At 40.8% G+C, this 27,537-nt stretch overlaps 2 protein-coding genes and 1 long non-coding RNA gene across 3 annotated transcripts; all 3 read right to left on the bottom strand.

Moving 5' to 3' along the window:
- Nucleotides 1-2,118: 2,118 nt before the first annotated feature.
- Nucleotides 2,119-12,691, bottom strand: gzf1 (GDNF-inducible zinc finger protein 1). The gene is made up of 8 exons (XM_079572325.1): nucleotides 12,574-12,691; nucleotides 9,762-10,693; nucleotides 8,408-8,591; nucleotides 7,194-7,363; nucleotides 5,568-5,662; nucleotides 5,311-5,478; nucleotides 4,014-4,171; nucleotides 2,119-2,965 (listed from the first exon to the last, which is right to left on the bottom strand). Exons 2-8 carry the CDS (start codon nucleotides 10,673-10,675, stop codon nucleotides 2,300-2,302), a joined length of 2,355 nt encoding a protein of 784 aa, XP_079428451.1. The 5' UTR covers nucleotides 10,676-10,693; nucleotides 12,574-12,691; the 3' UTR covers nucleotides 2,119-2,299.
- Nucleotides 12,692-14,168: 1,477 nt separating this feature from the next.
- Nucleotides 14,169-19,364, bottom strand: LOC306974884. The gene is made up of 3 exons (XR_013793670.1): nucleotides 19,281-19,364; nucleotides 19,039-19,206; nucleotides 14,169-14,402 (listed from the first exon to the last, which is right to left on the bottom strand). It is a non-coding gene; the product is annotated as an uncharacterized lncRNA (long non-coding RNA).
- A 24-nt stretch (nucleotides 19,365-19,388) lies between these two features.
- LOC306975065 (interferon-induced GTP-binding protein Mx-like) lies at nucleotides 19,389-22,309 on the bottom strand (the record flags this gene model as incomplete). The annotated part of the gene is made up of 9 exons (XM_079572484.1): nucleotides 22,040-22,309; nucleotides 21,817-21,957; nucleotides 21,597-21,745; nucleotides 20,740-20,866; nucleotides 20,492-20,678; nucleotides 20,154-20,232; nucleotides 19,946-20,068; nucleotides 19,675-19,792; nucleotides 19,389-19,582 (listed from the first exon to the last, which is right to left on the bottom strand). Exons 1-9 carry the CDS (start codon nucleotides 22,230-22,232, stop codon nucleotides 19,389-19,391), a joined length of 1,311 nt encoding a protein of 436 aa, XP_079428610.1. The 5' UTR covers nucleotides 22,233-22,309.
- Between the last annotated feature and the right edge of the window lie 5,228 nt (nucleotides 22,310-27,537).

The following is a 27,537-nucleotide window of genomic DNA, read 5'->3' as shown; positions in this document are numbered from 1 at the left end:
TCTGAATAGGCTTTATTTATACATTTATTTCTAGGATGTACAAATGGAGTGGGAGAGGCTTAAAAGGGAGAATTTGTTATGCAAAACACGAAGACTGTTAAACTTCTGTACCTTATCAAACGTTACCGGGATGAATTCACACATGAAACCGATTTTTATGACTTTTGAACATTTTTAGATCATTATTGTATTGTTTAAATGTTTTTGAATATGTGTTTTCATAGTTTTTATTCTCTATATGCACTAGGAACCCTCTCTTCTTAACTCTAGGGAAGTCATTTCTGACCTAGCGGCAAAAAACCCCCAGAAAGTAATCTTAATCTGAGTAGATTTTGGCCAGTTTATATTATTTATGACACAATAGTCCTATAAGTCCAATAGCCCAATGGTTGAAACCCATTTCTAACTTTCCTAGCACATTTATAACCTCCTAAATTCTTCACAGGGATGCAATACTAAAGACATTGATTAAAAGGCTTAATAATTAGATGCACAGCGCTCAAAGGTCTATTTTTTTGTCTATTTTTGAACATCTCCATTGGTATCTCGATCTGAATTGAAACAAGTCCTAATAAGTAATATGAACTTAACTAAACTACTCAAAATAAGATGGATGTATTGATTTATTGTTTTCTATATTGTTGTGTGTAGTTTGCTTTGGTTCTGAATCATCCCTCGAGGTTTACCGCCGCAGTGCACCTTCCTAATGGCCAGTTACTATAGGCGTGTCCCTGTACAGTGTACTATAACGTTACTGTAAGTTCACGACCGTGAGCAAGACCAAAGTTTTTACTAAAGGGAGTCGCTGACCTCTGTGTCGAGACGGAATTATCCTATTATACAGTGTATTGTGTATGCCTGTGCGAATGGACAATAAAGTTAGCACATTCAATCTAATTTTTGGGGTTCTTTGACTCAGTTCTTTATGTCTATGCTTCTTTCTGTCACGGTCTTGTCATACTGTACCAATACTTTTTCCAGGTTGCAACATAGAGGGTAAAACAGCAAAGGACTAAGTGAGCGTTCAATGTGGGCTAACTGAAGCCCGTTCACGCTAGCAGTTTATGTCTGGGCTTTTGATGCCAGTTCTATTATTTAGAAATGGGCAAAAGGAGAAAGAATAGGATGATGTTAAACAATAATGACTTACAGAGGGGCAAAAAGGTTTCAATGGAAAGTTCATTTCAGCAAAGAACATTTGAAGCCGGTCTGAATTTCCTATTGGGCTTCAGCAGCTAAATGTGATGCTACGTCCATGTTTTTCACTGTCGAAGTACGCAACCATAGCCCATAGAAAATAAAATGAGTGACTTATTGACTGTAAAAAAAAGCCTTTTATAATACAGATTGTAGTTGTTTACTTTGTTAAAGACCCTATAACATTATTTTTTCATTACAATGAAAGAGGAAGCCATTAAATTAAAATGTTAGTTTAGTGAGTATTCCATATAACACTAGGTGGTTCTAAAACATTAAGTGCCGGTCCAGTGGATAAAAGCAAAGCAGACTAGAATAATCATCGACCTCTGAAATGGAAGCTACGGGTAAAATGGCACAATGCAGGACAGAAATAAAGCAGAGACTGGGTGGGTCAGATAGGGCAAGCGTTGGCAAATCTTTGAGTATTTTGGTAATGCTTTATATTAAGGTGTTCTCGTTAACTATTAATAAGGCAATCATAGGTATTAGTAATCTGCCTATAAGTGATTTATAAACAATCTATACTAGACTATAGGAAGGCAGTCAAAAGATGTTAATAGCCCACAAACAAAATTTGCTTGTATATACATTATTAATACACTGATTATTAAAGGTGTGTTAAGAAGCTGCTCCAACATGTGCGACTTGCCGACTATAGTATGACTTCACTTGACAAAAGCTACAACTTGACACGGCCCCATAACCAATTGACTTGGACATTCACGAATTAGATTTGACTCGATACTACTATTACTACTTACTACTCTTTATTATGGGCTCCCTCTGTGTAGTGTGTGCATGTTCTCCCCATGCCTGGATTTGTTTCCTTTTGCCCGGGCGCACAAAAGTCTTTTCTTACCCTCATAAGAAAGAGAATGGGCTTTTTAGCTCTTTTGTATACTCTGACTCTTTTATTTAGAGGACTTAATTCATACAACAAAGGAGACAGCCAGTTTAAAATGAAAATATCGCTAAAATATACTGCTTATTTACACATGATCGCTGCACACATCACTTCAGTGATGCCAAATAAATAACAAAACTTCATATCTTCTCTCATTACAAATATACAGTAGTGTTTTCTTCTCAAAGGTCTCTATTATGTTTCATTTTGCTCTGAGTTGTCATCCTTCGCGTCGCTTTTAACTTCCACTTCGCCGGCCGGGTCCTCGACGATCGCGGTCTCAACATTTGGAGACAAAGCTTCCTCCTCGGTGGTTTTCGCTTCCGGTTCCGGCGCCAAAATGGTCTGAGAAGCTGCCACCTCGAGCACGGACGGCGTGACGACAGACTGGCTTTCGGTAACTATCGCCAGCGTCCCGTTGGAGACGGTAACGGTGGGTAGAGACGTACAAGAGGGGACGGAGTGAGCCGCGATGGAGAAGGGAACGGCTATGGTCGAATTGTCCAGGGAGAGCACGCTCGCTCCGGTGCCGATGGGTTGGAGCTTTGTCCCTGCTGGTATTTCCGTGTGGATGACGGTGATGCCCCCCAGCGCGGCGTGGCTAACCAGAGCTATGGCCCCGTGGCTCGCCCAGTCAGACGGGACGGCCACGGTGGAGCACTCGGTGGCAGTTACAGCCTGTGTTATTGTTGTTGTGGACTTGGCCTCCTCTTCCCCTGCGCTGCTGCTGCTGCTTTTCTTGCTCTTTTTGTCCCCGGCTTTTGGGGATTTGCTCCTGAGTTCCGGCGGAGGTTTTTTGTCTTCTATGTTTCCGTCGAGAACCACCAAGAACGACTTCCACGGAGTGTCGGGCGAATGAGTCTGAAGAAAGAGAGAAATAGTGTTCACAATTAGCAATTACATACTGTACATATATAAATGATAGTTGGTTTTAAAGTCTTGCTATGTACAAATCCTGCTAAACATGGAGTTCATCTTTCTATAAGTCTAGTCTAAAATGCATGTGATTCTTGTATCAGTAAATTCTGGGGATCAAAACACTGTTATCCCTGCCCTTCTTCACGTTTTAGCTAAACCACACCCATACATTTAAAGGCAAATATGTGCACTGGCTTCTCGATATAATAATAAAGTCATGTCATCACAATTCTGTAAAATGATTCCATTTCAATTTCTCTGTCATGTGTAGCAATTTGTGTGTTCAAAGTTTAAGCTGGAGTGTCTGACTTTTTGTTGTAGAAGAGCACATTTATTTTTGCCTCCACTGAGTATGTTGTAAAAACAGCAGAAAACAGATCTTGTTGCATTGTCTTCACCTATAGATTTGTATTGAGTCAGTAGAAACCCTGCTTCACTTAGACACCGCTCAAAGCTGTACACCAGCATGAAATGAGCATATAATTTAATTATTTGAACTATTCAGATGTGCAGGAGGGATTGTCAGAGCGAGAAACGAGTTTGGGCCAAAACTAAAAATACAAAAAAACGCTTTAAAGGACCTATACAGAGTTTAAAAATGTTAAAAATGATGTATTTTCCTCCCCCTACATGCACTGTCACTCAAAAAGTTGTTACTTCAGGTCCAAAGTGCCGTCATGCATGACCTGAGGTGGCAGTAGTGAGTATAAAATGACCAACTTGCATCTAGTCTCTTTAAAGACAGAAACAAAGTGGTAAATTAATACAACTATCTCCTTAAACCCCATGTTTAAAATTTAGACCAAATGGACAACCAGAGATATGTTATTTATTGCTTATGCCGTAGTTGCACTTCCTAAAATAAGTATTATCCTTGGAAAAACTCATTGAGATTTGCCAATTGTAATTTCAGTCAAAGATTCATCTTACGGTCCTGCTTGGAACAGTGCGATGCGTGTGATTTCCCGATAAGTGCTCCTCTGCAGTTTACCTTGGTGTGCCTGCGCAGAGTGGACGTGTCGGTGAAGGTGCGGTTGCAGGTGCTGCACATGTAAGGCTTCTCTCCGGTGTGGATCCTCTGGTGCCGCTGCAGAGCACTGAGCTGAGTGAAGTGCTTCTCACAGAACGTGCACTTGTACGGACGGTCGCCTGACCAGAGGAAAAAGAAGAAGGTAAGATGGAAAAATATCAATATCGCCACTTACGGGACAAGAAGAGCGTTAGTTTAAGCCAGTGTTTCCAAACCAGGAGTACGAGCACTAGGGGGTACTTTGAATGAGATCATATTCATCATAATTTTGAAATGACAAGTCTATTTTATTTATATTTAGCAATAAAATGTTTGAATGACACTATTATAGCTTTATTTTAAACACTAAACACTCATTCAGCGTATTAAATAGTACAAACACTATTTAATTTTTTTGCAGGAGCTAATATTTTGAGCTCGATATCTAAAGCCTGACTGAAAACAGCTCTTTAGCTTTGCATTTAATTAAAAACCGACAGTAATATGTATTTGTTTTATGGATTTCATTTTCCCTCTTGTAATTGTATGTAGCCCTATGCTACGTAAAGCCTTTTGTAAAACTTTATGACTCTACAAATAAATAAGGGTCAGTTCAGCGTTACCAAATGCATAAGGTTACAACCTAAAGCTAAGACCTACAAAACTCATCTAAATGGAATCTTTATCCTCACGCTGTTGTCACTATTTTGACTGTTTTTTGTCCTCCCATCATTTTTCATTGAGTTTTCATCACAGTTTTGTCACATTCATAACTTTTGCCACTTTTTGTTGCATCTTCCTCCTTTTTATTATCTATTTTTTGCCACTAGAGAAGCAGCTTTTAGTTTTGGGTAAAGCCAAACTGGGTTCAGGTGGGGGTTAAGAGGTTAATGAAATGTATGATTCTAGAGAGTAAGACATGCACATTTAATAATAAGTGGGTTTGGGGGCAAATGACCCTCATGCCGTAGCTCTGTGACCCCAAAGAGTCCAAACCCTAACACTACATTACCTAATAACTAGCATTGGACTTTCAGGGGTGTTTTTCTCCCAGTAATTACAGTGAAATTCATCATAAAAGAGGAGCAATATGACCTTCCATCTCCAAATTAATCATAGGCACTTAACAATGATATGCGGTCACTTGCATGCAGCCTCAAACGAACTTACAGAAATTAACTTTTGCAATAACTTGGTCATTTATACTCAATAACTGTCACTTTGTTCTTCACATTATCCATTCTGTAGTTTGTAGCAGGGATCCTCCTCGTCCTCGTACCTGTGTGTATCTTTAAGTGCTGGCTGAGGGAGTTCCTCTGTGAGAAGCCGCGTCCACAGTGTTCACACTTAAACGGCTTAATCCCGGTGTGGATGTTCGAATGGTGTCTCAGATATTCCCGCGAGGAAAAGCTTTTACCGCAGGCCTCGCACATAAACGGCTTTTCTCCTAATACGAGATAAAGAAGCATAAAAAAAACATGGGTGATTTTGGTGCGGCTGGCATTAAGACCTTGTGCTTAGAAAGTGTTTGATTACCTGTGTGAGAGCGGATGTGATAGGCCAACATGTGCTTCTGGGTAAACCGGGCGCTGCACAAGTTGCAGGCAAACGGTCTTTCTCCGGTGTGTGTCCTGCACAAAACAACAGAAAAAAGATGTTTATTTTTCTAGTGTGCATATAACTTAAACCTTGTGTGATCCTTCAATTTTGCACAATAAAATGACTTCTTTTTGCATAAATCTCCTTAAAGGGACTAGACCTGTTCACCACAACTGCCTCTAAAATATTGCACTGTCACTCAAATCCTAGCACAAGTTTAATCTAGAGACTGCAGTTACACATAAGACCTGAGGTGGCAGTAGTGAGTATAAAAATAATGAACTTGCATCTAGTCTCTTTAACTACTTGATATGTTTCCAAAAATGACAAATTAAACAATAATCGTAAAGATTTCAACCCTCTAAATGCCAGATTCATTCAAAAAGTGTGTAACAAAAAAAAAGTGTATATTTTCTGAATAATAAATAGTATTGGGCTTTGGTGTTTCTCTATAGTGAAAGATGTACAACTTTGTACCCTTTAGATACCAGAGTGTACAAAAATGCACATGTCTAAAAACTGCCATCAAATCACCGTACATTAATACAGTGGTTCTCAACCTGGGGGTCGGGACCCCCAAGGGAGTCGCAAGACAAATTTGTGGGGTTGCCAGATCATTTTGATAAAATATACATATTTTCAGTAGCATATAATCTAATATTTTATTGTAGCATATGTTTGCTATTTTACCAGAGGGCCATTATTTGTTCGTGGTTTTGATGAATTTTATTTTATTTGTTTTTTTTAAGAATTATCCAGGATAATGTTCCTATTTCTCACGGTGTGACCCAGGCGGGGGGTCACGAACCCCTTTAACTGCTACTGTATAATGGGGGTCGTGGCTCCAAAAGGTTGAGAACCACTGCATTAATAACTGATCTTTCTTGATGTCTTTCCAAAACAACCAAACATTCAACAACCCGATGTATTTTAACCCTGTAAATATGTTAGGTAAACTTTAACAAATGTCCAACCAAAAACAAAAACAAAAAAATCATATTTTTCAAAATAAAAGATAGTATTGGCTTTGGTGATGGGGTGGATAAAATGACAAGAATTCATCAACTTTTTGTCCATTTGGTGACTTTCTCAATAAGAATAATCAAGCGGTATTTTTCACACCATCAAATATCCTATAAATGTATCTGAACAGTTTCGATTTTGTGTTGTTAAAAAAAATCAATTGACCTTACTTTACAATAGGGGAATCCAAACTTTTTTCACAGAGGGCCGCATATTGACATGCATACAGCATGGAGGGCTACAGTGGTCATTGCATCCAAACATTCAACTGGGTGTATTTAAGTGTGTCACATAAAATGCTACTTTTTCAGGTTTTAATTGTGTGGAATCATTAAGATTGCAGTAAAAAGTACCATCTTTAGGGATGTGTGCCAATAAAACAAGAAGCCCCCGGGACACACTTTGGACATGCCTGCTGTACAGTAAACAACACAATCTAGAGTACAGTTCAGTTTCCCTGCCATCTAGGTTGTTTTGACCAATCTCCCAACTTTCTCACCCATGACACCTCTACAAAGTTGTTGAGCGTTATTCTTTCACCTGTAGTGCATTTTCAGAGCGGTTTTCTGGGTGAACTTGGCGTCACACTGTGAGCACTGAAATGGTTTGGTCCCGGTGTGGATCCGCTCGTGCAGGAGCAAAGCTGCTCTGCAACTCAGCGACTTCCCGCAGATGCTGCAGACGTTCCTACGACTGTCGCGCTCATGCACCTGGATACAAGAACAATTCATCGTGAGGTTTGTAAAGATATGCAAATGTGTCTTTTTGTAGTTTTGTAACATTGGAGATTGGACATGTAAGATTTCTATGGAAAATGGGCAACTTAAGTGTAAAAAAGTAGATGTTCTAACCCAATCTATGGTTAACCTCTAACGCTTGCTTGAGTACATTTTCTCCAGTTCAGTTTTACCCAAATCAAAAAGCGATGTAATGCCTCATTTGAAAGCTAAGGCCTACAAAAGTCACCTAAAATGATTTTTTTTTCCCGTTGTTGCCACGTTGTCGTCACATTTTTGTTAATTTTTCAGCACTTTTTTGTTGCATTTTCTGCAGGGATTCTTTGTCACTTTTTTGTTGGGTTTTTGTGACTTTTTCATCCTCATTTTCATCTTTTTCATCTTTTTGCTGCTCTTTTTTCAAGAAGCTTTTAGATTTGGTTAAAGTCGAACTGAAGAATATGTGCTCGGTTCAGGTGGGGGTTAAGAGGTTAATAGCTCTGTAATGACTGAACCTATGTGCTGTTTTCTGTCAGCACAAATGAATAATGTTAAATTATTTCATCAACACTTTACTGTTTGAAGAGCTATTTTTCAAAGCGGAAATATTTCCTGATGAGGAAGCTTTGAAAAATAGCTCCCTCATCAGGAAATATTTCCGCCCATCTGCAATTTGTATTACTTTATACGGAGAGCAGTAGACAATACAATTCTAGAGACAATTATACATCAGACAAAATGTTCTCCCTTATCAGTGTATCAGTGAACGCATGGACTCTCTAAATCTATCTTCCGTAATAACACCTTTGTGGTTGTGTAATGCTATCGCCACCAGCTTTAAGATTATTTAAATAATTATTTCAACAATGGAGCAGACAATCCAGTTTCCTATTTCCCCTCTGACATATTTTTACATAGTCTTTTTGCACAGGGGGGTTTAACACAGTTTTGATTCTCTGTATGCTACACCGTTCATGAACTCTGCTGTACCTTATGCAACACTCCCCCGTGAACGTGTCTCTTTTGCTTCATCCTCACCTGTCTCTGATGGCGGATGACGTCCTTCTTGCGCTTGAAGGTCTTGGTGCAGGTGTTGCAGCAGAAGAGCCGCTCTTCGCTGTGGACGTGCTTCTCGTGCGTCTTCAGGTTGCTGCGGTTGGCGAACGTCTGCTGGCAGGTTTCACAGCGGTAGATGATCTCTGCTTTTTCACCGTGATATGTGCTACAAAAGGTAGAAATAATAGGTTTTAGCTATAAGTAGAGGCATAATTTAGTTGATTATTAAGACTATAATCCTTTGGGACAGTGGATTAGACTAAAATACAGTGGGAGGAAAAAGTGATGTGAACGCTTTGGAATTTCTCACATTTCTGCCTAAATTGGTCATAAAATGTGGTCTGATCTTCATCAAAATCATAAGAATGAATAAACAGTGTCTGCTTAAACTTAAAATCACCCAACCATTTACATTTAATTATATTTTTAATGGCCACAACATGTAAACATTCACAGGACAGGGAGAAAAAAGTGAGTGAACCCAGGAATCTCGCTGAACTGCGGCAGTTTTGTAAAGAGTAATGGTCCAAGATTCAATTTGGTTTCATCAGTCCACAGAATATTTTGCCAGTAGTGTTGTAGAGCATTCAAGTGCTCTTTAACAAACCAAAATGGAATAGTTTGGGAGGAACACACAACGTCATGTGTGGAGGACAAAGGGAGCAGCACATCAACATCAAAACACTATCCTCAATGTGAAGTTTGGTGCAGGAGAATCATGGTGTGGGGCTGTTTTGTTGCCTCAGGGCCAGGACAACGCGCCATCATCAATCGAAGAATGAGTTCTCAAGTTTATCACAATATTTTGAAGAAGAACCTGAGACATGGAATAAGTGAGTACACTATTAAATAGCTGGCTTATCCTTCTTTTGCAGCAATAACTGGTTCCTGTAGTTACAGATTCGACACTCTCAATTATCAGGATGAAGCTCGGACCATTCCTCTTTACAAAACTGCTGCACTTCAGTGAGATTCCAGGGTTCACTTACTTTTTCCTCCCTGTCCTGTGAATGTTTACATGTTGTGGACATAAAGAATATGATAACATGTAATTGTTTGGATGGTATTTGCTTAAGCAGACACTGTTAATTCATTCTTATGATTTTGATGAAGATCAGACCACATTTTATGACCAATTTGGGCAGAAATGTGAGAAATTCCCACTCCCACTGTAATCATTTAGTTCAACTTTGTCTTCAAAAACCCACTCAACATTTTTCCCATAGACTTTTCCAAGGGTAACTATTAACTGAAACAGAGAGGTTGGGGACCAATGATCCCAACATAGTTTTAGTAGAATTTTTGGGGGAAATCTAAAACTGAGTGACTTTCCTACCTAATGTGTTTCAAAAAGCTCTTCTCATAGTGAAAGGTTCGCTGGCACTTTGTACACTCGAACGGAGCTTTCGACGTCCACTTGACCTCCCCCTCCTCCTCCTCCTCTTCCATTGGGCTGTCCTCCCCTGCAGGTTCTTCATCAAATCCAACAAAAAACGAATCGTCATCCTCGTCATTTTGGTCGTTGTCTTTCGAGGTCCCCTCATTGTTGTCGGACTGTGGAGTGTTTTTCAACTTCATCTCCTTTTTATCCTCAACCGGCTCATCTTTATTCGCTTCTGTGCTCTCCACGTTTTCCTTTTCCGGCTCAGTCTTTTTAGCTTTTTGAACTGGACGTGGCAGACGAAGTTTTAGCGTCTTGCCGTATGCCACTTTCCCTGACGTTTTGACCGCGTTCGGCGAATAATCGCTGTCGTCGGAATCTAGCTTTTTACTCTTTTTCTTTCTTTTCGATCTTCTTGGGTTTTCCTCCGTCTCCTCTGCAGCCGCGGCACAAACGGTTGATTGCTTGCGTTTCTGCGGCATCTCCTTGGCGTTCTTCTCTTCGCATACCTTCACCAGATCTTTGCAGTCCAAGAATTGCGCCATCTCTAGGACGTCCTTAAGCTTCTTCCTGCTGACTTGAACTTTCCCGGTGTAGACAAACTCCAGATACTTCGCGAAGTCTGAAGTGTGCATGTTTTTGAGCAGTATTTTGTCTACCACCCAGTGTTCGGAGAGGACGATGCTTTTGAAGTAGCCGCTTGACGCTGCCAACATTAACTGGTGGACTTTAAACTCCTGCTCTTTCCCCTTGTAGTCCACGCTGACCGTGACGTCGCTGAGGTGGCCCTGGAGCCTGAGCTCGTTCAAAGAGGTGAGCATGTTGTTCCAGTGAGGCTTAGACGAGAGCAGGACGTCTTTTACCCCCATTGCTTCTTACGACGGCGGCTGAAGATGATAAGGAAACACAAACAATGTTATTCACACAAGGAGAGATTTCTAGAGGTGTCATCACAACATTAAAGGGATATTTCAGGATTTTTGACATAGGGCCTCATCACTAGCAGATCACTCCGCCGCTGCGTAGCTTATACAACCACGAAGCTGATGCTGCTCAAATATAAGGTATTTTAAATGCAAAATGGTTAAAATTATTCCATCGACACATCGACATTTATATGGTTAGTCTGGCGTTGAAAGATGAAAGTATGAAGAAAAAAATGGACAAAAAGCCACTAAAGACCAAGGGACAAAAGTGCAACAAAATGTGACAAAAAAGTGATGAAAGTGCAGCAAAAAAGTGGTGAAATTGTGACGAAAATGCCATAAAAAAGCAACAAAAGAGCAACAAGAAACGGGTAAAAATTAGATGAAAAATAACAATGACGACAACATGGCAACAATGTGAGGAAAAAGATCCATTAGGTCAGTTTTGTAGGTCTTAGCTTTCAAATGAGGCCTATAGACTGTAAACTCCAGTCAAGAAGCTTTTAGATTTGGGTAAAGCTAAGCTGGAGAAAATTTGCTTGATAAAGGCGGGGGTCAAGAGGTTAATATGAAAGACAGATGGGTTTTGTTTACCTGACAACCGAGCATTATTAAAGTGATCGTCGGTAAGATTCCAAGTGAAAGTAAACAATCAAGTTCCTCCCTCCTGATTGGACCAGAAAGCCACTTTGTAAACTTTCAAAAATAACCGATCAAGCTCCCCCCCCTTCTCTCCTGATTGGACCTCACCGGCTGGTTCACAGGAAAGCTCATCTCATTGGTCAAAGTGATGGCACCGGGGATTCCGATTAGTTGCTGAAACCAGCAAAGGGAGGGACTTTACAAAAAATATTATCATTCAACGTTAAGTCAAATTTTAGACCCAGGCGCTCAATTATACGCAATCTATTAAATTTGTAACACAATGAAACTTTCAGACTATCACTTTAACATAAGATCAGATGATTTATTAATCTCTCAATGGAGAAATTATGCAGTCAAAGATCAGGATAATGTGCAAACAAGTAATGAATAGAAGTATTTCATATAGGCTACAATGAATAACTTTAAAAGGGGCAACATTTTTCATAAATATCGAAATGTCAACAATGGCAGAGCAAAGTTTAGTTATAGATAAGAGGTGGGTGGAGTAGCCAAAATATTTACTCAAGTAAGAGTAACATTGGCTAACAAATAATGGTACACAAGCAGAAGTAAAAAGTAGTGACCCAAACACTCAAGTAAAAGTACGGTTTGTACAGAGTAACTGAGCGAAAAAGTCAGATTTATTTTCAATGACGCCATAAATTGTCACAAAACATAAAATGATGTGGAAATTGTGACATGAAAATATATAAAACCAATAATATTTCTAAAGAACAAGCTGCATAAAGCATTTCCCACTTAATTTTTTTTTTTTTACTCCAGTAGTACAGATAATTGTACTCAAGTAGAAGTAAAAAGAACAGTGTGATAAAGCTACTCTAAGAAGTACCATTATTCAGAAAGTTACAAGTACTTGAGTAGATAACTGAGTGCTATAAAGTGACACTGATACAGAGGTTTTTGCACATGAGTTTCTTTCACATTTGGGTTGGACAGTGACAGCAGTGAGGAGGATGAAGGAGCTACAGGAGGAGGTTATTAGTTCAATGGAGTCTTCATTTTCGCTGCTAACAGTAGCATAACAACAAGGCGAATGTTTGCTACCGATGCTAACTAATATTTTAGCTAAATCTGTAAACAGTACACACATGTTGGCTACGATATCTAACTGTATTACTGTGGATCGTTACTAGTGGCTGAATAGTGGCACAAAAGGAGAAGTGGAGTTGTCTTACCGTAAGGTCTGTAAAATGGCAGCCCTAACAATCTGCAGGGTGGCTTTGTAAATCCCAGGCATTTCGTCCGAGTGCGCACTTTACTTTACCGAGTGAGCCATGTAAACTCCAATTAAAATGTAATATTTTAACTCGTTATGCGACTAATCTTTGTTCTTTGGCTTTTGCTTTTGAACCACAACGGGGCACAGGATAAGGTTCATTATACATTTTTTGCGTTTCAATAATTAAGTACAAGTAGTCGGAAAAACCTCACGTTTGTCACAGTTACCCATCTCACACTGGATACAACCGGAATACCTAATAAAGTACTAAATATATTCAATTATTTTTAATCATTTCACGGTTTTCTCCCACGTTAACTCTTTTACCGAGCGAACTGCCTGGAATTTAGCGCGTCCCTTCAGACTGCTGGAGGAGTATTTCCTGTAGAAGTGCGCAATCGACTTCCGGTCTGAGAAAAGCAGATTCCAGATCAGATTTGGCGTTTTGGTGATCTCCAAAGGTTTGATTTTTACTTAAGATCTTTAGTTTGTTGTATGGATGTTTTAGTCTGTTTTTCTGGTTTCATATTGAACCGGTGTTGACCGTTTTCAGATTCATATCCGTATTTTAATTAATATTATTATCTGCATTCTTAATATTTATGCAATCTCTCATTCATCCTGGCGACTACCAGGGAGTGAGACCTTGTTTTGTTGTATTTGCTTCATGAGACCATCAAATAAAGCTTGGGAGTTGCTCTTTATGTGAACTTCCTGCTCCAAGACAGAAGTAGTATGACAACTGTTTGATTTTTCATAACTAGTATTCATTTGTACATAGTTAAATAGACTAATTTGTGACCAGATGAATTGCATACAGGTTTATTTAAAGCAAAAACAAGGCTGTTTGCAGAGGCCACTGATATTAGCCATGGCATGGTCTGTGCACATTTCACATAAAAAATACTTTATTTTTCTTTAATGAAAATCCAACATGTTACAATCATTAATTTGATTATTCGAAAAACATGCTTCCTCTAGACACAAAAAAACCTATCATAAAATAAAAAGTAATATTTCTGAGTATTATTATTATTAAACTTGTTTGCTTTCCTGGGTACAAACCATGCAAGCATTTTAAATGAAAATAATATTAATAAAATAAAGTATCTTGAGTTGTTTCATATAGTGTAGGCCGTCTCTTGCCTGTGGGCTGCGGCTTAATTTTACATGGATTGCTTCCCACTATTTCCTGCTCCAAGACAGAAACAGTATGAAGTATCAGAATTCCCTAAATATCCATAATTGTCCATAACTTGCATTAATTTGTACAGTTAAATAGACACATTGTGACAGAATGATGTGCACACTCATTAGTTACACAGGTTTATTTAAAGCAAAAACAGAGTTGTCTACAGAGGCCACTGATATTAGCCATGACATGTGTGCATGACGCATCTGACATAAAAATGCTTCTTTATTTTTTCTTTACTGAAGATACAGCATAATACAATTATTTCTTAGATTTTCCGATGAACATATTTCGACTGGACACAATAAAAACAATCTCTGTCAGAAAATTATAATTTGAAATAATATGGACATCAGTTGAGGGGGAAAAAACTACAATTCCGACAGCATACTTTTTGCCTTTGCCAAAGGTATGAAGGATTTCTCAATTTCCCTTCTTCGCTTTGTTAAATGATAGTCATATTGAAGAATATTATCAACATTTTTGTCATCCAGGAGTTGCAACATCTTTTTCTGCAGCTCAATGGAGGATTCTTTGAACATGTGGAGGCGGATGATCATTTGGATTTGGCCGGTCAGGCGCTGGCAGATGGTCTTGAAAATACAAAAGGAAAAAAATGTTTACTTGTATTTTTTTTATATTATAATAAACTTCTCAAAGGCCCAGAGCAAAACTAAATGGACTCTTCAAAAAGATCTGTCATTGGTAATTTTTTCTGGTGGGGGATCAGAACTATTATCTGCACACCTGAAAAGAAGTGACCTTTAATGGACATGGACAGCAAAAAAAAAAAAAAAAAAAATTAAGAATAATAATAATAATAATAATAATTAAAGCCGCAAGCGGCGTCGTGCGGCCCTCGCCCCTGGCATTCCCCCCCTTGCAACCGCCCCTGCTCGCTGTCGCCCCATGCGAGCCCCCCGATTGCTATGCTCCTTGTGAGCCCTTCTGATCGCTCTTGCCCCTGGCGACCTCCCCCCTTGCGAATGCCCACGATCGCTGTCACCCAAACCTGCTTTAGCCTCTGTCTCACACCCAAACCACTCTCTTACGCCTGATAACTCCTGCCCCATCCCACTCTCGCCTGAGCCTTTGTCACACACCGGCCTCACTCTTGTCCCAAGTAGCTTTGGTGCCGGCCCACTGTTGCCTCAGCCTGAAGGCCCCCTGTCCTCAACCTGGGCTGCTGTTCCAGATATGAAGCTTGTAACACAAGCCTATAAGTAATGTAAGTCTATCAAAGATAACAAACGGATACAGGAGAATCAGAAAAAGACGTTGCAAACTTTTCATACTTGTTGTAGGAAGACACGTTGTACTGTAATGTGGAACGAACCAGAGGGGTGTTTAAATGGAACACCTCTCTGCAATGGGCTGCACGAGTGAAGAGGGGGAAGGGAATACACAATTGTGTCACATTACTGGTTCTCATTGTGTACTTTTATCAGGCTCGAAAATATGTGAATCATGTGAAAAAACAAAGAATTGGAAAATTGTCATGGCAGTGTTTGAACTGGCAACCTCCTATATCAGAGACCAGCACACTATCACTGAGCTATAACGACATACTATCATTGGCCTGATGTGGACTACTATTCTCTAGAATAACGCTCCAAAATTAGGTCCCAGCACCTGAGGAGAGGTAATTTTTGGTCACTTTTCCCCCTCCATTTTCTAGATTGTTTTGACATTGTCCCTGGTGTTGCCTCAATAGTTTCCCTACTATCCTGCCATGTCTTTAGTTATGCAAATTCTGTAAGCGTTGTTCCCACTTTTTTCATGAGGGTGGGACCATAGGTGCTGAATTATGTAATTTCCAGTAGGTGCCGAGAAAAAAAAAAAAAAGATAAAAATAGTACAGGTCAGAAATGATCCAGCAGCCTCATGGTTATGAACCCAATGGTCTACCTATGACACTACACAGGCACAGTGAAAATACTAGCTGAACAAAGCAATGTCTTATGAAACTCCCCGTGCATTAGAAATGTTAGGACAAGCTACCTCCTTCACCTAAGACGACCTTTTACCACTGAGATATAAGTCCATACAAACATGGGCCTGATGAGGGCAAGGCTTCTCTAAATTTCTGGGCCGAAATTAGGGGACAGCACCCCACTGGAGGAGAGGGAACATTTCCCCATTTTTCATGAGGGTGGGACCAAAGGCGGTAAATCATGTTCTTCCCAGAAAGAGCCAAAAAAAAGAAAGAAAGAAAGAAAGAAAAAAACCCAAAAAACTTAAGAAGGTCAGAATTGATCCAGGGGCCTCTTGGTTATAAACCCAATGCTCTGCCCATGACACTATACAGGCACAGACAATGTATTAGTCGAACAAAAAAATATCTTATGAAACACCCGCACTCATGGTCTTAGGCTGAGACAATGTGTACAGTGGTCCATGTAAAATGAGAAAGCATAAGAAAAGTGTGAAGGCTGTGTTAGGACTAGCTCATTCACTGAAGACAACCTTGCTACTACTGAGATATAAGTCCATACAAACATGGGCCTGATGAGGGTGAGGGTTCTCTCAATTCCAGTGTTGGGAACGTTACTTTTAAAAAGTAATTAGTTATAGTTACTCACTACTTGTTCCAAAAAGTAACTGAGTTAGTAACTGAATTACTCTATAATAAAAGTAACTCGTTACCAGGGAAAGTAACTATTTGTGTTGCTATATGTCAAAGAATTTTGTTTTTTTGTTGTTGCTGTTTTCACAAGTCAATTGAAATGGTTAGAACAGACAGGTGTTCAAAGATGTTCAAAGATGTTCATAGTAACTGAATGAACTGAATGGGGGGTGAGTGGGGGAGGCCCCTGTGACTGAGTGGTATTGTATTTGCGCCGCTGTTTTATTAATGTAGGAATATGGCCGTATTCAAAGAGAATGGGGAGGAACAAGAGTAACATGTGCCAACGATCAGGGCAGACTTTACGCACAAGCATGATGTCTCTCCGTGAAACAATCGACAGCAAATATAAGTTTACATGCCCCAGAAGGTTAGTGGCCTTGCACTGTTCTATGGAGCGGAGAGCGGGGAGAGAGGAAGAAGAAAGGCGCTGAGAGAGAGAGGGAGAAAGACGTGTCTCCACCGCGTCCACTGCGTCTTTGGGTTAAAAATAAGTTCCAACACTACTGATCAATGATCACCAACTTGATTCTCCCCTGCGGCTGCACCGCGCTGTGGGGATGACAAGCCGCGGGTCGGGGACACAAGTAGTTTATGGAGCAGAGAGCGCGATGCAGTACTCTGCACGGACAGTCAGATGTGCGTGTTCTGCTCCGTCAGACTCCGCCCACCCTCTCCACTGCTCTCCCCATGCTGACACCGCGGCGCTTCATTCAGCCCAATTGTAACGTGCCACTTTGTTTACCCAGTAACGATAACGGCGTTGTAACGACGAGGAGAGTAATGAATTAGATTACTCCGTTACTGAAAAAATAACGCCGTTACCTAACGCCGTTCTTTTAAACGGCGTTATTCCAAACACTGCTCAATTCTCAGGCCAAAATTAGCTGACAGCACCGCACTGGAGGAGAGGGATCATTTCCCCATTTGTCATGAGGGTGGGACCAGAAATTACCGAGTCCAAAAGAAAAAAAAAAAAAAGGTGATGGCTGGGATCGATCCAACAACCTAACGTATAGGAACCCGGCACTCTACCAATGGAGCTTCACAAGCTTAGTAAATACTGCTGCCAATTGAACATTAATGTTATGAAAGACTGCACTTGTCTATTTGCAGAAAAAGGAAATTACAGCTTAAGCATTAATATATTTCATCTTTTTAATTAGGGTAAATTCCTCTGACCGGCCAAAGATTTGATGAGAGGGTGCACCAGCCCAGCAGCACCCTCCATATGAAGAATATTTCGTTGAGAGTGAAATAGTACGAGGAACACACAGAGGGACGGACAGGAAACGGGTACACTAAACTTCCTGTCACTAAAAACTTTAGAAAAAGTTGCTTTTGGAGGCAAAAACTTGGAAATTGAAGCATCTTTCTGTGACAGAGGGGTAGTATAAACATGTACGAGTCTAAAACTGTAGCCGTTGTGAATAAAGGAGGAAATTTGGAAAATTGACGAATTTCAGAGAAAAGTCTTACAGAGGCCACCATGCTGCCTGGCTAAGACCTCTGGCCATTTCCACGGAGGATGGGTGGGACCACTTAGAACCACTTAAAACCCACTTAAGGCCCAAAGGCGCGAGTGTGTGTCCAAGTTGGTGGAGGCTCTCCGTCACTGAATTATTTTTTTCAAATTTGCAGGTGGCGCTGTTGTGCCATTTTGCACGTCCCACATTGGACACTCACATTTTCGTAAATTTTTCACCAGACCGGATTTTTCGGTGATTTTTAATTGAGTTTTCGCGCGCGTTCAGGGGGTGAAAATCCAGTTTTAAGAGTGGGAAAGAAGATTGAAAGAAAGAAAGAAAAATAATCGTTTTTTGCCAAAAAAACCTAAGCCGTTGCCGTTACCACCACATGCTGTACACCGTTGGAAAGCTCTGGCTAAGGCGCACAAAAAAGTTGTGGGTCATTTTTTTCTGGCGTGTACGTGGAGCGCGCGGTTGGCCGCTGAAGCCCCCGGGAAGGCTTTTCTGCAAAAGCAAAAACAATATAGGCGTTTTTCCATTGTAGCTGTTTTTACACATTAGACATTTTCGGAAAGCTCTGGCCGAGTCCTATGCGTCTGTCGTGGTCGGAGGTCGCTGTCGTGTCCGTTGTGCACTCCGTACGCCATCGAAGCGCACCCTGGTGGCCCCCTGCGTTGCAGAAGCAATAGTCCCTATCGCCATGTATGGCGCTCGGGCCTAATAATAATGTTGTTCAAGACTTTAACAGGTTGTGGGTGCATCTTCTTTCCATTTGTTCATATTTTAGTTTTGTTTTATTTTGCAATGATTTCTAGCTGTCACTCACCCCACTGTTTCCCAACCAGGGGTACGGGGACCCCTGGGTGTGCTCAAGGACTTAGAAGGGGGTACTAGGAACTATTTGAGATTGAAAAAGAAGGTGAAATGAACATGATTTTGAAAGGAATTTTTTTTTTTTTTTTAAATATATATATATATTAGGAGTATTTTTGGTTTATTTTGAACACAATGCTGTCTTTTCACAAGTACTGCTTTAAAGTGAGTGCATTCTAAATATATTGCAACAATTCTTGATGTAGGAGAACCGCTGAAGGGTCCGCAAGACAATTAAAAAGTTGGGAATCACTGACTCACCTCATAATATGAGTAAAGGTGTCCTGTAGGGCCTCTTTTCTTCTCTCTCTTCTTATTGGTCCACATTCTTCCTTCAACAAAGACCTCAAACTCTTCCATCTTGAACAGGGTTCTCAGCAGGAACTCTGCTGCCTTTTGGTTACTTGAAGTCACATCAGAAATTGCACTCTGACGAGAAACAAATATTAAACTGAATTTTACAGATACATATTAGTTCATAAAGAGTGGAATAAAGTTCACACCTGAGCTTTAGAGATGAGTTTACTGAATCCAAAAAAATCACTCTCCACCACCTTCAGAAGCTCTTTCTTAACAATTTCTTTTGATACATTAAAAGCAAATCTTACAAATTAAAGCAATATAAAAATGGTCTCCAGGTTATTTCTTGAATTTGACTTTGACTTGCCCACTGAGCTGTTGAGGGTAAAAACAGCCGGCTCTTCTAGAAGTCCGATCTGTTCTTTGATCAAATGGTCAAATGTCTGGAAGTCACTGAACCCCGACTGTTCATGCAGGCCCACGTCAGCCGCAACTATACACTGAACTGTGTAAAAAAAATTTTTTTAAAAAGAAGCAAAACAACAAACCCAAGAAATCCTTTACAAGAAAGTAAATAATATTGTGGTGTGTAGTTACATGATTCTTCTGAGTCCTTGACAAAGTTTCTCCAAACACTGAATACTTTTTGGTCAGTGAGGTCCAGGAGTGCTCCTCTTGTGAGTCTCATAATGTGTTCAATGAATGTGTTTAGTTTCTGAGAAATTACACAATAGTTAGATGAGCTATTTATACTAATAATGATCATATAAAAAAAATCAGCGCCATCATTGCCATAACACCGCCAATGACTCACTTAATCTTCCCATGTGATTTATGTGAGTATAAGTTCATTGCTTCATAAACTTACATCAGTGAGGAAAGTCAGTTGGTCGGCTGTATCAGATGGAGGTGGCTTTCCAAATCTCTTAATTGCTGCATTGCCGTTCAACTGCTCTTGTTTTACATATTCTTTCAGCTGAGGAAGATATATCTATAAACAAACAAACAAACATGAGACATTGTAAATACAACAAATAACAAACGTGTAATTAAAGTGAAAAAGAGAAATTATTCACTTCAATGTGCTGTGCCAGCTCCTGGCTGAGTCTTTCAGCCAGTTTAAGAAAAGTAGCATATCCACCATCGTATAAAGACCTGCACAGACATTAATAAACAATCATAGCATCTGTACATGATCTCACTCAGAATTAAGAGATGACCATAACTAAAAACACTGTTTAGTTCACTGTTTGTGTTTTAAAAATAAATCTGAATAATAACCCAAACAATAAAACAAACAATGCTTCAGTATACTACTCATATGAAAAGGTTCAAACAACAAAATAAAACAGTTTCTCCAGCCTGTAATGGCACCAGAGCTTATACAGAAGAGTAGGAAAAGTAAAAGACCTACTTGAAAGAAGCGTGCTCCTTGAAGAACTTGAGTTCTCGGTCATTGGGATCCATCAGAGACTTTTTAGTTTGATCATAGCACCTGACAATCATGAATCCTTTCTTTAGTTTGACGACCTTGTTTTGAACTATGTCAACAATGGTCTTTTCCTTAAGTTGGTCGACAATATCAGGTTTGGTCAAGAGGCCTAGGATGTAAAGAAGTTAATAATAAATGCATTTATTTATCTTGAATTTGAAGTGTTTTACCCAAAGTCCTCTCTCCGTCAGGATCCACCTCCTGGGCCATCTTGAAAGCCTCAGTTGTTTTTATGTCCACATCACAGGGCACCACCATCAGAATGATGCACTCTGGGTTTGTGATGATTTTTTTTATCTGTGTTTTTATCTAAAAAACAGAGTAAGGTACGTTTTTCATGCAAAACTACATAGCAGTATTTCATTGACTGTTGTCTTGTGGTATCTCATCTGATTACTGCATGAAATAATATCTCTTTGTGTTTAAAACATTTCAAACTGAAAACAATTATCTATATTTCGGCACAAAATATTACAAAGTGGCATCTGTAATAAGACCAATACTTAATCGTAGTACAGAGATCAAGCCACATTATTGTGTTTAAAAGGCTATTTCTAATATGGAAGTCATTTTTAAGCAAAAATAGATAATATAGAGGCTCAGGCTACGAGCAGAATGATTACGCTATAGCTTAAATAACCCTTAACAGAGCGCATTTTCTCCAGTTCGGCTTTACCCAAATCTAAAAGCTTCTAATCTCGACTGAAGAGTTTACAGCCTATAGGCCAGTGTACCGCCACCTACAAAACTGATTGTAATTTTTGTCGCAATTTTAAGTGTTTTTGTCGAGGTTTTTGACATGTTTTGGTCACTTTTTCATTGCATTTTTGTCACCCTTTGGAGTTTTTTTTTTTTTTTTTTAATCACTCTTTAGTCATGTGTTTTTGTCACTTTTATTGTATTATTGTTGCTTTTCTGGCACATTTTTGTCACTCTTTTGCCACTTTCTTGCTTTTAGATTTGGGTAAAGCGACACTGGGGAAAATGTGCTCGGTTCATGTGGGGGTTAAGAGGTTATATAGGCTACCTCATCTACGATCTGTGGCTTGGGCCCATTATCCGCCACTCGGGGGATGCTGGGCAGATCAACGAGTGTCAGGTCTGATACATCAGGAGAGTTGATCTGAATGAGCAACTCTTTAATCGCCCGGGGAGCGCCAAAGACTACGTCTCTGCCTAAAATATCAAAGAAATAAAAACTATAAATATGAAGATAAAGAACTGTATTTTTAAGCAAAGGTACTCACAATCAAGTATTAAATCCGGCACGCGCTTGCGGTTTTGTGGGTCTATTGTTTTTTCCTTAGATGAGGCACAATTTCTGACGAGGCCATTCCATTCGTCTCCTTTCGTCTTGTTCATTTGTAGGACAAGAGTGTATTTTCGCCCTGCAAAATCAAAGTGCTAAGTAGACTTCATTTATCTTTTCATTATAGGCTACTATCGGTAGAGACTATTAGGCCTGGTTACCTCTGGGCAGCGTCACTCCAGACAGCGCCTCCAACACGGAGCTCTTCCCCGAGTTTTTGTCTCCGATCACGGCGATAGAGGGCAGCGCCAGATCTCCCTGCTCCAATTCTATAGACCGGAGTAAGTTTACGAGGTCAATGCAGGAGCGCACTTTCTCCGTGGGCAGACGCTCCACTGGCTCCATGCTGCTCATGGCTTCAGACAGATCCGCAGGCTTTCTCTGGGAAAACAAAACTTCGCCACTTCCCCTTGGAGGCACTGAGGCAGAATAGAAACCGAAACCTCCTGAGATGAGGCTGTGCCCTAATGTGAAAATAATCTTCTCTCTTTTATTTTGAAAAGAGATGCCACTTTGTTATTGTTTGCAAAGATAGAATCGAGTTGTATTGGGCCTTGAGCAAGTGAATTATGGCATTATTTTGCACGTTTTGCCGGGAAAATGTCTAGTAAAGTCGAAATGTTCACTGATAACGCTGCTAACTCGTCTATATGCAACCAAAAGTTTGGCATTTTGAATTTCGTTATGAAGAAGCATTTTTGGCATTGACCTGTTATGTTTTGTTTACATTTATCATCGTGCTGGACGTAGTTCATCAATGCAGCGGCGTTTACCCTCCACATGGGGGCGCCATTGATTAAAAGAAAGTCTGCTTGATTTGGGAATTCCTACAAGCTGCTGTAAGCTCCATCTATATTGTTCTTTCCTCGCTGTAGTTGTCCGTTTAAATAAAACAATTACACATGTTTTCATCCCTATTCATCTTTCTGACCGATATTTTGCGGGCTATTTGTAAATGGGCTGAACACATTGAAAGTGCTTTAGTCAGCAGCCTACTCTTAATTTATGCACACAATAATGGGGAATCATGCTCACGCTCCATACGTGTCTGGAAAGCTATTATGTGCAGGACGGTTCGACGGGAAATCCATCTACCTTTCATTTGTCTTAATGAATTCTGCAGGCTGTGGCTATCAGCGCTGTTCCGGTGACTCATACTGTTCCCTGAAAGCAGCAGCTCTGCGATAGTACAGTGTGTTCATTTGTGCTTTATTATTGCAGTTCCTATTGATATGCAAAACACAGCAGGTATGGCCAAAGTCTGAATTTTTACCATATATTAGGTTTGCTGCCAAAAACTGACAAGTTTAAAGCCACTCTGCGGAACATTATCTGTTGCTATTATGTCACAAGAACGAGTGAGGAAGAGAGTTCATAAACTGCCCAAAAACAACAACAAATGATCCATCAATGGATTTCTTCTTCCCTTATGTCATGGGCATTCTACAAGATGCAGTGCCGGTGCTGGCCCTACTGGGGCCCTAAGCAAAAATCCACAGGGGGGCCCTACAGTACGCATCCCATGGCTATTTGACAAAGAGCAAACCATTTACGGTCAAAAGCAGTTCCACTGTGCAGGGCAGAAGGAGAACATAATGACCTCAATTCAGCCTCTCTGTGTGAGAACCACTAACCATTAAGCCACTGTGAGACTGGGAGTTAGGACTACTACTAGTCTATTTCCCCCACTTTTTAAAATGGCAAATGGTCCCATTCTCTCACCTTTGGTCCCTGACCCGCAGGTTGGTGATTTAAAACTAACTGAAAACTGCACCTGACAGTGATTTCTGTGTTACCACTGAGAATTAGTCTGTGAGTAGACCAATTCGTTTTTGACTGTGCACATTCAGAGAACCAGAGTTACTGTAAGAACCGTGTGGATTCAACTCCTCTTTGAGACAAAAAGGCCACGTAGAACGGCTTTTTACTCTCGTCTATTCGCCAAACTATTTCATTTCATTTTCATTTATTGATTTATTTAATATGGACATAGCAATTACATTGGACGAACCAGATGCATTGTTAAAGTGTTAGAGCACGTCAAGGTGACAAGGCCAGGATTCATCGGGCTCACATTGTGAAAGAGTGGTTCAGGGATGCATCATTTGCACACAAGGATCTGCCTCAAGACATAATATGTACTAGTGATAGCCTGTGAGAGTAACATGGCTGCTCAATCTCCTACAAAGACTTTTCCTTAAAAAGGGTAAAAGGGCAGGAAGCCACAAGCAATTCACCTTGTTCTGCCCCGCTCACTTTTTCCTCTTTTTGTCACGGAATCGGCACTTCCTTTGTATTGACGCTTCTGGTAGAGCGTGAAGTCCATTGACTAATGGAGAACAAGGGGAAAAATCTGATGTCTGATTTGTGTAAAATGTCCGATGTTCATTTGCACTAGCAAATCAACAAGCCTGAAAACGCCTTTGTGTTCGTGTAGTGACTGATTTTCTCTTGACGCCTGCTGTCCTATGTAAACTAACATGAGAAAAGGGGCGGTCACAATTCATGGCAGCGCCCATGGAAACATGAATACGAGACCTAACAATAATCCAGAGCCTGTCAGTCATAGATTTAGGCTTCAACTTTTTATTTCTGCTGTACAAAAACCAGCGTGGTCAGAAACATGATACCTGGCCCAGCGTTGTCACATGGGTCATTGCAATTTTTAGAAAAAACTCTTTGTAGTCAGGCTTTTAAGCAGTGGAAAGGAGGTGGAAAGCTACATGCTGTTTACAAAGTGTCTTAAGAGTCGCCTCTGGCCACCAGGGAGGGGTATCACAGCAAAGTCAGCTCCCCGCGACCAAAGAGTAGCACAGAGTCTAGATCTTAAGCCCATTGAGAATCTTTGGGATGTGTGGGAGAAGGCTTTGTCTTCTTTTGACATCGCAAAAGCTTATCGAAACAATGCCACAACAAATGCGTGCTGCAATCAAGCTAAAGGCGGTCAAACAAAGTGTCAGAGCCAATGGCCGCTGGCTGCCCTGCTTTTTGACCACAAACGTGGGGGCCGCCATTGCTCCGCCGTTGCTGCAGTACCTCCATATCGCCGCTAGGCCCCCATTGAAAAGCATTGGACTTTAGACACGTTAAAAACTACTTTAAAGCCTGGTTTCAATTGTTTTAACACTAGACTAGGCTAGATCTTCCTCCTGAGATAACGCTGGGTTAACAACAATATATGAAACCAGGCTGGTTTTCGTAATATGAATTTTTGAAATCTCGTACTTAATGAGGCTCGGACTGTTAGCATTGGAGCAGCGCGAGCTACACGTCACGCAAGGGCCGAGTCTACGGTGAAAATCCCGCCCGTATGTCCTTTTTAGGAACATGCTTCGTCAGAGCTGGGGAGGGGGAGCCTGTAAATCCGCCATGAATTGCCCCACGGCCGTGGTCATTCTGGTAAACGGGGAGGAGTGAGCATAAGACGTCCATTTTTTCTACAGTCTATGGTCAGAGCGTGTGACCTTTTAATTTGGAGTCAGGCAGTGTATGTGCATTATCACACTAGGTTTTTATTACAATAGGATCTGGCAACATGAGGGGCTTGTTCTACTTTCTAATTGGATAATCCTCCTGAGAAACTAAAATAAAAACTGTAAAAGTAGAAGAATTTTCCATTTGCTTTTGTGAATAAATCAACATTACAGTTGTTCTCTGTGAAACTAATGTGTGATTTGAACATATCTGGGGGCGTAAAGGCCATGCTTAAGAAGATATTACAAGTAATCGCACATACCCCACCTCTGAACTAAAAAAAGAGAAAGAAATGTGTGATACTTTCGCTTCATATGTATTACCAACACTGTCAGCACCAACTAACTGAGGTCAGCGTTTGTGGTTTGTGTCTTTCTCACAGGATGCTTCGACTGAAAGAGCCGACTGTCATCGCCGCTCGACACATCATGTAATCAAGCCCAGCATCTGCTGCATCGCCTGCAACCAACAACAAAAGGTCAAACGCTCATCTCGCCAATATCCTGTCTTAATTCGGCGTCAGCGCGAGATATTAGCCTCCTCCTCCGCTGACTCCGGGGAGCACTCGACTCGTAGGCATGATCCAGATGAGGCGTGAACAGACAGACTGAGATGTCGCGTTTCGCTCGTGTCGAGGGGTGCAGATGTTGTACATGGTAGCCCAGCTGCTTCGGGAAACAAATTAGATTCCCGAGGATACATCATCGCGTTGTCATTACCGACGGGGTGAAGGGAAATCACTTTACTGAAAGGCGACGCACATGTTCGGCAAACGCGATGAAATAGTGTGAGGAAGGGGTGCGAGGTTTGAGGCAAAACTGAACTGTTTTGTATTGATATTTTTTCAAAACCATTTCAACACAGTACGTTCAAAACAGGCTTACTAAATCACAGCAGAAATGGAACCAACTTCAGAGTAAAACATTTGGCTTTGTAATATTGTGATGACAATAATTTGGCGATAAGTTGCATACCTGTCCTTCTCATTTTGCTCAAAGAAATGCCTTGTGTCAATATAGTCAATAGAATTTATGAACATTTTCATTGTCTTTAACATTAACCTAAAACCGAGTGGCACTTTAACCACAATTCATTTATAATTCCTAACATTCCCTTTTCCAATCCTTCAAGTAAGTAAGTAAGTGCTTTTTGTCATTATACAATTGTAGAACAAAATTGATAGATCAGATGTTGGGTTAGTCCTGAGCCACTTTGACTCTGTGTGCCGCCACTGTGAGCCAACCTGACCAGGATGGTTTTGGAGGTAGGGGAAACCAGAGTCCCCTCCTGGAACCGCTACCTTAACCTGGTGGAGGGGTTTGAGCACCCGAATGATCCTGGGGGCTAAGTTGTCGGGGGCTTCGTGCCCCTGGTAGGGTCTCCCATGGCAAACAGGTTCTAGGTGACGGGTCAGACAAAGAGCAGTTCAGAAGCCCCTTATGAGAGACCAACAGGCCCGGTTAGAATCGTGAGGCCGTCCTTCTGTGGACCCACCACCTGGATGGATGGATGGATGGATGGATGGATGGATGGATGGATGGATGGAAACCAGAGTCCCGTCTGGTTTCAGAGCGTGGTGTCCTGCACTGGTCAGCTCTTCCACCACCTCCTTCCTCTTCCTCCTGCGCAGCTCCCTCCGCTCTGTCTCACTCCTTCTCATCTTCATCTTTGTCCTCCTCCTTCTCCTCTGGCTCTGACGCCATTCTTCACCTGACGGTCACCTTACAGTTGAGCCAGGACTCAGTGAAAATGTCGTTCACCATCTTCTGGAAGAGCAATCCAGTTTATTCTCTGTGAACAAACATTAGCCAGAACAGTAGTAGGGATATAGAAGGCTTGTGTGGCTCAGCTGCGAGTCTTGACCTCCTCATTTGCCAATTTTTTGTTTCCTGTAGCGCCTCTTGTGACGCCTCCACTTTACGAAGAGTACATGAACCAAGTGTCTCTGGGAGTCACCAGTATATCCTTGACTTCTAAAGGGCGTGATTGACAGGCTGATCAACCAATCCGAGGAGCGCACCTGTAACGAGCAGTGGATCCACAAGCAGCGCCCAGATGTTGAGCAAGGCTTAAAGGGATATTTGATTTTTGACATAGGGCCTCATTTCCTAGTTGTCCAGAGTGTTGCTGATACCTGGAGATATTTTTTTTGTAATTCATGCAGTTCTTCTATTTGAAGCGTTTC

Source organism: Gobius niger (genome assembly GCF_951799975.1).
Source record: "Gobius niger genome assembly, chromosome: 15".
Taxonomy (NCBI): domain Eukaryota; kingdom Metazoa; phylum Chordata; class Actinopteri; order Gobiiformes; family Gobiidae; genus Gobius; species Gobius niger.
The sequence above is the reverse complement of the archived record's forward strand: the minus strand, read 5'-3'. Positions and strand labels throughout refer to the sequence as shown.

Coding starts and splice junctions, on each gene's coding strand:
- gzf1 (XM_079572325.1), bottom strand. CDS start 10,675: ATGGGGGTAAAAGACGTCCTGCTCTCGTCTAAGCCTCACTGGAACAAC. Junction 8,592..9,761: donor AGCTTTTTGAAACACATTAG/GTAGGAAAGTCA, acceptor TACCTTTTGTAG/CACATATCACGGTGAAAAAG. Junction 2,966..4,013: donor CTCTGCGCAGGCACACCAAG/GTAAACTGCAGA, acceptor CTCTTTCTTCAG/ACTCATTCGCCCGACACTCC.